The 12,782-nt window shown below is 43.4% G+C and overlaps 1 protein-coding gene across 1 annotated transcript; it reads right to left on the bottom strand.

The window, feature by feature from the left end:
- Nucleotides 1-77: 77 nt before the first annotated feature.
- Nucleotides 78-11,849, bottom strand: LOC102306691 (mediator of DNA damage checkpoint protein 1). Its single transcript, XM_042220984.1, has 7 exons — nt 11,831-11,849; nt 3,252-11,286; nt 3,106-3,172; nt 1,898-1,955; nt 1,689-1,797; nt 1,393-1,524; nt 78-835 (listed from the first exon to the last, which is right to left on the bottom strand). The coding sequence occupies exons 2-7, from the start codon at nt 11,283-11,285 to the stop codon at nt 716-718; spliced, it is 8,520 nt and encodes a 2,839-aa protein (XP_042076918.1). The 5' UTR covers nt 11,286; nt 11,831-11,849; the 3' UTR covers nt 78-715.
- Nucleotides 11,850-12,782: the final 933 nt, after the last annotated feature.

Here is a 12,782-nt window from a genome sequence, read left to right as displayed (position 1 = left end):
AAAAAGAATCGATAAAGAATCAAATCGTTAAACAGAATCGAAAATGGAATCGGAATCGTGTAAATCTTATCAATACCCATCCCTACTATAGGCTATAAATAAAATTTTAGTGCATGCTTGAGGTTTGTGTTTTTTCCATTTCCCCCAAAAATAATTTAACGCAATGCAGTGTGACACATACTGAACTTAGAGAGTGGAAACAAAATATCGATCATATCGTGCTAGTATCGATCTGATACCAATACCAGTGTTGGGATCGACACTATCAACCCATTTGGATTGACCTGCCCACCTCTAGTGATCACGGGAATCTACTAGCAAGCAAAGCAATTGCAAGATTTTTGGTGCAGTACCCTCTTTGCAACACAAAGCAACCACTTGGCAACATGTCAGGGAATACACATTTTTCCCTAGTGGAGAAAAGTACCCATTGTTACCTTTTGCTAGGCCCGTGTGACTGCTACCTCAGACAGTCACTCCCTGCAAAGGATTCTCAAAAGAGTATTTTATTTAAATGTATTTATACTTATTATTCTGTTACACTTGAGGAGGTTGTTGCAACCTGTAGAATTACAGCAGTCTGTAATTCAACTGCATGCTGGCTGTTTCATGTTAACTCGGTGGCAGTAAAAGACGGAGCCAAAAAATATAAAAACTGGGAACTTCTTGTTTTGGGGACCTAACTATCAATCCAGACATATAAGCCCTGAAGAGTTCACGCTAGCAAATGCTGGTGTAAACATACCTTCTTCAGAGCATATTTGGGATCATCTGGCAGGACGAGAATGATCTTGCCATCTGGAAACTCAGACAAAATCCTCTCCTTTTTCCAACCCTGACAAAAAAAAGGAAAGCAAAAAGAATAGAAAATATTTAATTATGTCATCTAAATGTCCTAAGTAGGTATTAATCCATTTTCTATGTGCAGTCACTCCCAATCTTGGACAATTTTGGCAAATAGGCGCAAAACATTCCAGGTAATAAATCTTCTTATAAGCCGACAGAATCATTTGACGTAAACCAAATAAAATTACATTTTCAATTTAACTTTATTTACTGTCTCTTCTGCCACCAGAAAAGTCAGTAAGAATAAATCACACTTGAACTGAATAAACAAAGAGCTGTGCTGACCTAGTTTTCTAGAGGTGGGAAGTTAGAAAATGTCCAACGGGCAATCCTAAGGAGGAATCTTATCAAATACCTGCAGTCTTGCTCACTGTAGTGCAGCATAGAGTGGAAGATGAGGGTCAAGACTCCCTTTATCAGGAATCCTCAGTTGTCCCTGCACTGCATTGTTTATTTTTTGTAAACCATATCTATAAATTTGTTGGCATTTATTGCTCTGATCCAGGGAGTCAGTTTAACAGGCATAGGCATGTGACTTTCCCTCACCACATATTTGACGGCGCTGATGAACTGGTTGTGAAACAGCAAATGCTGAGATTCATCCTCGGGGTTGGCAGCAGAGTAGAGCATCCCACACACACTGCAGGCCACTGCTCCAAAATGCTTCTGTCCTGCATCCTGCGAGAACAAAGCAAAGCAATAAGCTCACTCTCAAGAATTCAATTTCACTTAGTTTTCCAGAGTGACAGAACACAGAAAGAACCCAACTTATGATCCATGTTTTCCATTGCAAAAGCGCAGGATTTAAAATGAGGTCAGAGGAAACTATCTCGTTCACTCACAATAACTGTTTGGGTGCCATCTTTGTCAGCCTCCTTTAGCTTCTTGACTTCTTTTTGCAGGCAAGCTTCGGAGAGAGGAGCCCCGCCATCCTGTGGCTTCACAGCTTTGCTGCGATTCAAAAACACATCGGGTTACTGAAGGTTTCAACCGCTAAGAGGCAAAAAAACCAAAATAAAACATGTCAAACAACTTTAGAAAAGCTTCTTACTCTTGACAAGGCTTTCCTGATGTCTGCTCTGCTTCCTTCAAGCTTTCTGCTTTACTCTCTGGAGAAAGATCAACGTATAAAAGAAAGGATTTTACACAGCAACATAATTATACACACATTTAAGAAGGTTGTTGACAAAATACAATAAAAAAAAAAAACGTAAAATATAAATTCCTAATTTACTTAAACAACATATTGAGAGTAAAATAAATAAACAAATAAATAACATTTAGCGCTGATCTTGGAAAAGTTAATGCTTTGAAACATTAGTCAAAGATCCAAGACTGGACTTATATGACAACATGTGCTGCACTCGGGGTTGACTGATGGAAGAAGCTGAAATCTGAGGTGGACAGATAGTTTTATTGCCGTTTTTACCCTTTAAAGGAACGTGACCTTGTGGGTAACCTGTTCAGGTCCAGTGTTCGGCGATGTGAGACATAACACTACCAGCACAAAGCTGCAGACGCAACTAAGTGCACGCTGACAGGGGTGCTTACCTTAATGTAATCAGTATTTAGAGGCCTGAATTTCAACCTAACAGCTATCCAAAAGCTGCATGTTGTGTTTGCTGTCCTATAAGCAGGCAGATAAGAACCACGTTTATGCAACAGTGTCGGCCTGCCAGGAGGAATAAGCTGGTTAAAGATGAGAGATGTGAATTTCACTTTTTTTAAAATATTTCTATGCATTTATTTTGATTAAGGTGAAGTAAGAAACAACCTAAAAGAGCAGGATTTAAAATGTGTGTTGCTTGCCTCATTATTTTGATAAATTATTCTAGTCTATGGCCTAATTCAAATCTGAATGATAAAAATTAACTTTTTTTTTCTCATAAAAAAATTGTGGATCGTACACTGGTAGTGCAGCCCTCTACCATAACTGAAAATACAGACTCTCTGGATGCTTGATCCAGATTAACTGGATGTATTTTCAAGAAACCAAGATGATGCCTCCCAACTTTTCTTTTTTCCATTTCACATGTATTTGTGAAGCTTATGTTTTCTATTTTTCCTCAAAATGATAAAGAGTCTGAATCTGAATTAATCACGTCTACGTTGGGACACTTCTGGTAGCACTTTCAGGCAAACCTGTCCATGACTTTTTGAGTAATCCTGCTAGCAGACACTGGCACAGACAGGTAGACAATCTGGACGAGCTGATGGAGGTAAATCTGAGTCAGGATTGCAATTAATATACACAGATACCTGTAAGCTTGTCAGACACTTTGGCGCTCTCTTCAGGTGGAGCTGATGAAAGTGGATGAGCTGCATTCTGTGTATGAAAGAAATAAGTTAAGTAACATGTACAGCGCCTGTGACACTGATCATAGAATAATTTATTTCTGACTTACCTTGCACTTGTCGTTTTCTTTACATGCGGGATCTGTGGGTCTCTGAGGCACTGAAATTGCACCAGCCTTAGAGGCAGCAGGCTTCATCCCAGATGTGGCTGCAACAGCAGGCCGAGCTGCAGGTGAAGCAGATGGTTTTAGCTGTGTTAGATTTGCATCGGCACCTGCAGTCTTCAGCTGAGGTGAAACAGAAGCTGCAGGCTTGGACTGAGCCGGAGCTGAAACAACTTTACACTGAGTTGCAGTCGGGACTGGAGACTTTAACGGAGCATTCGCTGAAGAAGCAAGTTTGGATGAAGCTGCAGTTGCAGCTGTGGCCTTAGACTGTGTTGCTGGTGCAACAGCTGGGTTTAACTGTGCGGGCTTTAACTGAGCTGGAGCTGCAACAGAGGGCTTTGACTGACCTGAGATCTGCCCAGCAGGCTTGGTCTGAGCTTTGAGTTTTGCCTGGTTGGCAAGTTGCGCTGTGAGCGTGGGCTTTGATAGTAGAGTGGGTTTAGGCTGAGCCGAAGGGTTTGACTGGAGGCCGGGTGGTTTCGGCTTTGCTGGTAGTGGGTCATCATCCAGCTCAAAATCGTCAGGAGAATATTTCGGCCTGGGTCTGTACGGCTTGTACTCAACTTCCATTTTCAGTTTCTGAGCATTAAGTCCGTTGGGCATGGGAGGTGGTATTGCTGGGAGGGTTCTCTTGGTTCCTGATCTTGTGACTTTTGGCGCGGGCTCTGGAGTAGCTGCTGCTTTAGTAGTCTGAGCCTTGCTTTGCCGTGTAGTTCTACGGTTTTCAGTACTAGGAGGCTCCGTTTTAGAGGCTTCAGGCTTGGCAGTTTCAGATTTAGGGGGTTCAGTTTTAGGAGTTTCAGTTATCGTTGGTTGTTTTTTGGAGGTTTCAGCTTTAGTGGGTTCATTTTTATTGGGTTCAGTTTTAGATGGTTCAGTTTTAGCCAGCTCAGCCTTAGGCTCATTCTTGGGAGCTTCTGCCTTCGGTGTAGCAGGTTTGCTAGATGCAGAAGGACTCAGTTGGGAGGTTGCTGGACTGGCTGCAGGTTGAGGAGGAGGTGTGGTAACAGGGCTCACTGGAAAAAGAGAGGCAGCAGAAAAAGGTGCCTGCCAATCCATGTCTGAGAACATCTGATTTGCTTGGTCAGACTTTAGTTTCTTCACACGTGCCCATGACATTTTCTCTCTCTGCAGCTCGACCTGTCTGAGTCTTTGATATCGAGTCAGCTTCTTTTTCTCGTGGACTTTCAGCGGCACTGAAATCTGCGTGATGAAGAAACGTCTCTTTGGAGGCTCGGCGGAAGGCTGAGTTTCGGCTGAATCAGCCGTTGAGGGCTGGGCTGGGGGGGCCTCAGGAGCAGGGGTCACCGAAGGAGGGGCGCATCCCTCTGGTCCAGCAGGAGTTGCGACATTAACCGTGTTGGCATCTTGCGTGTTAACAGGCGGGCGTTCCTTCTTGCTGGCTTCACTCTTGGCTGCTGCTGCTGCCGCCGCTTGTTTTTCTTCTTCTATCCTCTTCAGCAGCATGCTGTCTGTAGCAATGTCCTCTGCGATCTCCTGACACAGGGCTAAGAGATTCAGCTGCTGCCTATTTGCACTTCTCTTAGCTGCTGCAGCCTTCTGCTCAGCCAGAGCTGCGAGGCGAGCTTTGGTTCTCGCTTGCGTGTTCATTTCTTGTTTCTTGGGTTTTTCTGGCTCTTGAGCTTTCTTTTCCTCTTCGGTCTTTTCAGCTGTGCTGTTTTGCTTCATATCAGGCCCACTAGTGTTACATATGTACTTCTCATTCACCTTTTCCTCAGGCGGGCCTGCCTCGGCTGTTTCTTGTGGCTTTTCTACTACTGCAATGTCACTGTCTTCATCATTCTCTTCCTCCACCACTATAATCTCATGTCCGATCTCGATGTCCTCTAGAATCTGCACTTCTTGTATGTCCAGGTTATCTTGAGCATCCTCTATCACCACTACATTAATGTCTTCAATCAGGCTTTGGGGTTCAGAGTCATGGGAGGTATTCATGTCCACCATGTGAGATGACTGGTGGTCAGAAGGCTGAATAACCTGAACGTCTTCCTCCACAGGTGAAATGTTTGTCTCCTGCTCTGCTACCTCCCCTGAACTAGCCGCCGCTTCAGTAAACACAGTTTGCTCGGAACCATTTAAAGTCCTCTCACTCTCCGCCTTCTCCTCCATCGACTCACTTTCTGGATTCACCTGCTCTGAAAGAGAGGCCGCCAGACCTGATTCGGTTGCAGCTTGAGTGACGATATCAAAGTGAATTTCACTCTGCGGGACTGGCTCTAAAATCACATATTCCTCAGATGCACCACCTGGTACCTCAAATTCAGTGGAGGATGTAGTCGTTGTTGGTGGAGTTGTTGTTGTTACCGTGACGCCCGCAGCCTCCTGAACGCCAGCATCGTGCTGCACCTGCTCAGAAAACTCAGTGGCTCTGATGCACTCTGAAATGCCATTTCCTTCACTTTTCACTGTCATTTCACTCTTCACTTCTGCAGCATCTCCTGACCCTCCATCTGCCACGCTCATGTCACTGCCAGAACTGATCGGTGCAACTTCTTTCACATCCACGGTAGCGTTACTCTGCTCCAACTGTACTGGCTGCGCTTGTACTTCCATTTCAACCCCTGCCTGGCTGTCTGGGACACAAATTTCCTCCTTAGCAGCTTCATTTACCAGCTGCATGCCACCAATTTCTCTGTTGTCTTCATTACTGGAAAAGTTTGTTTCCATCTGTTGAGCCTCTGTGCATTGTATATCTAATATAGAAACGGCATCGTGCTTCTCTGCTGCCGCTGCAGACACATCACGATCATCATTACTCTCTGGGCTACTAATGGGCTCGTACACTATCTGGTTTTCATGGGGCCCGACCGCTGACTGATTAAGCATCTCAATCTGCTCCTCAGAAGGCTGAATTACGACATTGTTGTTGTCGGTTTGCCCACAAACAAAAAGCATTACTTCGCTGCTATCCGCTCCTCCTCCTTCAATGTTACCAACAGATCCGTCAGCCTTGACCTCATTAAACATTTGGCTCCCCGTTTCCTCTTCTAACACTGAAGCTTCCCTTTCTGTTGATTCACTTGTTATATCCACGTCAGCAGGAGGCCCTCTCTGTTTCTGAATTTCTAATAAGGCTGTAGTGTCTTCATTTATTTCCTCAGTAACATTACTTTGCTGTTTTGTTAGATAAGGACTCCCTTCTGCAGTAGTTTCTAAAATGTTAACACATTCAGAAGCAGGCTCTTCCTCTTTTCTAGTCTCACAGCGTGCAGACATAAGATCTTCCTGAACGTCACCGACCTCCTGATTTCCATCGTTGTGTACTTCAACGTCAGATATTTCTTCTCCCGATTCTGTTGTCTGCACTTCCATTTCTCCTTGATTCTCAACAGCACTTAAGCTTTCCTCGTTAACCTCGACATCCTTTTCCTCACACTCTGTCCCGGTCAAATCTTTTTCCACTTCAGTGTCTGTAGTGAGTTCGCTGACCTCTTGACCTCTCTGATTTTGTTTATTTGTCAGATAAGTAATCTTCTCTGGTGCTTCTACTGTCTGTGTTTCCATTTCTCCTGGACTCTCAGTAACACTGACACATTCAGCATCGACCTTGTCATCCTTTTCTTCAGTATTAATGAAATCTTTACCTGCCTCAGTGTCTGTTTTGAGCTCAGTGGTCTCCCGATCTTTCTGACTTTGTGTTTCTGGCACATTCTTTAGATCAGAAACCTCCTCCGGTGTTTCTGTTGTCTGCACTTCCACTTTTCTTTGACTCTCAGCAGCAATGACACAGTCGGCCTTAACCTTATCATCCTCCTCTTCACTCAGAGCATTAATAAAGTCTTTCTCTACTGTAGTGTTTATAGTCAGTTCACTGACCTCCTGACCTTTCTGGCTTTGGTTATTTGTTGGCTCAGATGTCTCCTTTGGTGCTTCTGTTGCCTCCATTTCCACCTGACTCTCAGCAGCAGTGACACAATGTGCTTTGTTGGGGTAATTTGTGGGATTCCTTAATCCTTTGTGGACTTCTTTAGATATGTCTCCCGTAGGTTCAGTGGCTTCCTGTATCTCCTGGCTGTGTGCTGAAATAGAAATATCTGCTATTAATGTATCCTGCTTTTTGTTTTCATTCTCTGCACCAGTAACAGGCTCTGTATGTACGTCTGTGCTCCGTTCACAGACATCTTTGCTCGTCTGATTTTGTATTTCCGCTGCGGGTGTGCTAGAAATCTCCTCTGATGCAGCTGCAGACTCCATGTCGACTTCATTTAGGCTGTTCTCACTTTGTATTTCCACTGAAATCTCTTGTGTCGATTTAGCCTGCTCTTCCATTTCAATTTCTCTCTCTGGGACAGCGACGGGCTGTGTATATGAATCTTCTGTGTGTTCACTGACATCCTGACTCTTCTGCTTATGCGTTTCTGCTGCCGGTGGGCTACAAAGCTCTTCTGATGTTGTTGTGGTCTCCATCTCCACTTCAGATAGACTTTTGCTGCTTTTAACTTCCACTGAAATCTCTGCCTCTGATATCGATGGAGCCTGTTTTTCCATTTCATTTTCATTCTCCGAGACACTGATGGGCTGCATGAGTATGTCTGTGTTATGTTCAATGACATCCTGGCCCTTTATTTCCAATGCAGGTATGTTAGCAACCTCCTCTGGTGTTTTCTGCTCCGCATCCACTTCATTTTGACTTTGCACCAGCTGGATTTCCACTGAGGTGGATTCTTTAGGGGAGTCTGGTGTTGATGTCACTGACTGTGTATGTACATCTGTGCTATATTCTGTGATAACCTTGCTTATCTGACTTTGGATTTCCACTGCAGGTATCTTAGAAACCTCCTCTGAAGGTGCTGCAGACTCCATACCCACTTCACTCTGAATTTTCTCACTTTGTGCTTCCACTGAAGGGACCACTTCGGAAATCTCTGGTGTGGTTTTAGCCTTTTCTTCTTTTTTGTTTTCATTTTCTGCAACAGTCACAGAGTCGATCTGCATGCCTGCACCATCTTCACAGACATCCTGACTCGTCTGGGTTTCTGTTTCCACTGCAGATGTGTCAGAAACCTCCTCTGATGTTGTTGCAGTTTCCATCTCAACTTCATTTTGACTTTTCTCACTCTGTAATTCCATCATAGAGGCATGTCCGGTAAATTCTATTGGCGATTTAGGCTGATCTTCTGTTTTGTTTTCGCTCTTAGGGACAGTCACAGACTCTGTATAAACTGTGTCTGTAATATGTGCACCAACATCCTGATTCTCCTGGTTTTGTATTTGCGCTGCAGGTATGTTAGAAACCTCCTCTGATGTTGCTGCAGACTCCATCTCCACTACTTCTGGACTTTTCTCACTGTGCATTTCCACTGAATGAGCTGCTTCAGAAATCTCTGGAGTTAGTGTCACACATTTATCTTCATTCTGCACAGTTTGCAAATTTTCAATCATTGGGTCTTCTTTAATCTCTTTAGGGATGTCGTCTGTATTGCATTCATTGATTTCATGATTTTTGTGACTTTGTATTCCTGCTCCAGGTGCAATGTCAGAACTCGTCCCCAATGTGGTCTGTAGCTCCACTTCTGTTTGACTTCTCTGGATTTCCACTGAAGCGGATGGATATGAAACCTCCATTGTTAATTTTGTTTGCATTTCCACAGATTGCACATTTTCAACAACTTGATCCATGTGTGATTCAGCTGTGGTAGATTCACTGTCCACCTGGCTCATCTGATGCGTTTGCTCAATGTTACAAATCTCCACTGATGTGATTTCAGCCTCTACATCGTCTCGTGTTTCCATTCGTTTTTCCACAGCAGCAACACATTCAGCTTCTTCGCTGCTCTCATAGTTTGCAGTCCTCAGATCTTCCTGAACTTTGTCACTCGTGGCTTCGCCGTCTGGCCTCTCCTGGTTTTGTACTTCCACTTTAGCTGCTGGATTACTAACCTCCAAAGCTGATAAGCTCTGTGTTTGTATTTTCTCTTGGCTCTCAGACCCATCAGCACATTCAAAGGTTTTAATGTTGTCAGATTTATCATCCATAACATGAACCTCTGTGGATTCGGCTGTAGTAGCGTTGCAGATTTCCTGGGTCTCAAGAATTTGCACTTCTGTATTAGAAACTTCTGAAATCACTATGTTCTGTGTTTCTATTTTAGTTTCAGTCTCAGCTCCACTACTATGTCCAAAGCTCACAGAGTGTTTGTCTTCCATAATTCTACAGTTTTCTCCCACATGATCCTCATGAAAGTTTGTAGATATGTCTGCAATAGGTTCAGGAGCATCCTGTTTTTCCTGTCTTTGTATTTCCACTACAGAAATCTCCTCTGATGCTGCTGCAGTCAGTATATCCATGTTAATCTGGCTGCTTGCTGCAGTGACACAAATCATGCTCGTGTCTCCTTCTGTGCTCTCAGAATCTTCTTTAACTCCATCATCAGGCTTTTCTGCAGTGTTGTCAAAAAGTCTGTGGTTCTCCTGATTTTGCAGATCTACACTAGGTGCTATCTGACCGTCTGGAACTGTGAAACATTCGGAAATCACTTCTCTTTGAACAGCCTCGCAATCAGGAGTCAATATTTCAGTGCAACTGTCAGTTATCACAGAGTCATGGCTCAGTTGTCTCTCAACCAAACCTCCAGGACAAGAGACGACCTGAGTCAACTGGAAGTCAGCTCCTTTTCCATCGCTTTCTTGAAGCTCTTCCTCAGACCTTATGACCATTGTTTCCACATCAACACACGTGTAGGTAACTGCAATTGGCACGTCATCCTGCGTGTCTACAAGATTTGATTCCCCGTCAGACGTAGCTAGAGCTCTGACAATGTCTGCTTGAGTCTCATTCTCTGGAATACCACTTTCCACAAGCTGCTGTTCTGATGCAGAGTTGAATTCGTTACCAAGGGCTGCAGATACAGTGGCAGATTCAGTTGTTCCCTTAGCTGTACACTGAATACTCAATTTATTCTCTCCAGAAACAAACTGTGTGGTTTCATTTGTTTTAGTTTCAGTTCTCAGACTCTCTGACATGCAAGACTGTTTTTCATCTTTACACTTTGGATCCACCTCTCCAGCAGCTGAACTTAGTGTTTCCATTGATGATGGTAGTGTTTTATCATCTAAATCCTTTTGAACGAACTCTTCCTCATCCTTCTTTTCAGCCTCGGATATGAGATGGTCTGAAATGTCTCTTGATGATGCTGGTGTTTCATTATCTACACCCTTTTGGCTTTCTACATTTTGTAATTCTTTATGTTTACTTTCATTAGCTGAAGACTCAAATTTGGTGTCTGTTACAGAGACCGTAGTTTCCTTTGACACCTCCTGTGGTGCAATAGCTGATATTTGTGGTCTCTCTTGCTCAGTAAAAGATTCTGCAGATTCTTTTTTAATGTTCTCATTTGCCTCATCTGTAGTTTCAAGACATGGTGAATCTGTGAATATACCATAATTGTGGTCCATCTGTATGAGGTCCTTAGGTGGAGAAGATAAACCTTGACTCGTATCCTCGGAGACAGAAGGCGACTCTTCCGTCTTTCGCTTGGCTTTGACTCGATTTGAGTATTTTCTGATGCAGCGGGCCTTGTCTTCATCATCCCTTTCTCTGAAGAAGTCAGCCTTACTACCATCACTACTCAACTCGTCAGAGTCCGTGGAGGCAGTTCGCTTCAGGGAGGTTTTGGAGTTCGCTTTCGGTGAGGGAGCTTCTCCACAGGAGGCACTTGTGGCTTTCTGGAGCTTGGCTTTTTTGACAGGTGGGTCAGGGGAAGTTTTGCTGGAATCCTTCAGAGGCGAGCTCTGTTTGGGGGACTTGGCTAGTTTATGTCCCCCTTCCGGTGAAGCACAGAGTTTTTTCTTAGTCCGTGGGGCTGCTGTCTTTTCTTTCATATTTCCTGTGTTGTTATGTGACTGATTATTGGCGGCTGGTACAGTTTTGGATGGCGCAGCCTCTCCGTCCTCATCCAACTTCCTTATCTTGGACTGCGAGTCTGGAGGAGCCGATCCTCTCTTTGAGGCCGGCATTCTGCAAAATATTTCACAAAAACATGATAAAGCTGAGGCGAGGACTTACAAGGAAAATAATCCTGTAGTTACAAAGTAATTCACTTTTTTTTCCAGCATCATGGATTTTCTCAGTAAAATGGGAACACCTCCTTTCTTGGAAATGATAAGCAATGATAAGGTAATTATAAGCAAATCCATCAACTATTACCTATTTCTTCCACAAGCAACAAAGCTGGCTAACGTTTGACATAAACAGTGATAAATCGCAAACTAGGAGGCTAACGAGTCACACAATGTACGATCTACTTTCACGCACTAATTCCCCATCTACGCGCCTTATTTCATTAGCTGTCTGGCAGCCAGCAGGTTTTACTGTCACTCGGAGTTCATCAGACACTCAGAAATGGTCAGTTAGCTAGCTGAGCGTGGCTAGCGTGCTAGCTGGAAGTCCACAGTGATGGAAGCTAACAGCTAACAGCTAGCAGCAGCAGCAGCCAACTCGCAACAAATGAGCGAACCGAGCCTCGCTGCTCCAAATCAGCCTAAAGAGCGGCGGGACACACCGAGCACAGCCCCCACACAGTAGTCCTCACGATACTAAAGTCAGCGAACAGGTAAAGCACGGCATTCGTCCATGAAACTCACTTTGATGTTTTCTTTTTCAACAACAGCTGTTTTTTTCTTTTTTTTCCGTGAATAAAAATTAACTGTACTTCCGGAGGGAAACGGCGGATATGACGTAGAAGCGCTCATTGCGCCCGCAAAATCGAGATTTGTAGTTTTTGAAGAGGAAAATTTAATCACCCAATTCAGTCACAGCTTTTAAACGGTTTCTACTGATACTGATAATTACAGTCTACTCATTATTATTATTATTATTATTATTATTATTATTATTATTATTAACCGAACGTACACACAACATAAATAATGACTCAAGCGCACACATATATATCTACATATATATATTTATACTGTTTACACTGTATTTGAAACTCTATTTTTGTGTTTTGCGAATATTCTTTTCTTTAGACTGAACGGGAGAGCATAATGGGAGAGCAGATTCTGATGCTTGTTCAGAAATTCTTATAATGAATGATGATTTAAAAAATCTCTACTGTGGCATATAATTTCTTGAAATACTTATTTAATTCTAATGATCATTTAAATGAGACTGGATACTAAGGAAGGAGAAAGGGACTTGTATCAATTCGAAAGGATGTGCAGCATGTTCGTGTCATTAAGGACAGAAATGGAAATATACAAACATATGAAGAAAGTGTGCTGAGAAGTAGGAAGTATTACTTTGAGGAGCTAATGAAGGAAGAAAATCAAAGAGAGAGAAGAATGGCTTGAGGACAGTTTGTGAAACAGGAAGTGCAGAAGATTAGTAGGGAGGAAGTTAGGACAGCTGAGAGGGTGAAAAGTGGAAAGGCAGTTGGTCCAGATGACAAACCTGTGGCGGTATCAAGATGTCTGGGAGATAGCCCGGTGCATTTTTAATTCAGTTGTTTA

This window comes from Haplochromis burtoni, unplaced genomic scaffold (genome assembly GCF_018398535.1).
Source record: "Haplochromis burtoni strain Fernald_Lab_line unplaced genomic scaffold, NCSU_Asbu1 Contig_58, whole genome shotgun sequence".
NCBI lineage: Eukaryota > Metazoa > Chordata > Actinopteri > Cichliformes > Cichlidae > Haplochromis > Haplochromis burtoni.
Note: the sequence above shows the minus strand (reverse complement) of the source record. Positions and strands in the feature narration are given on the sequence as shown.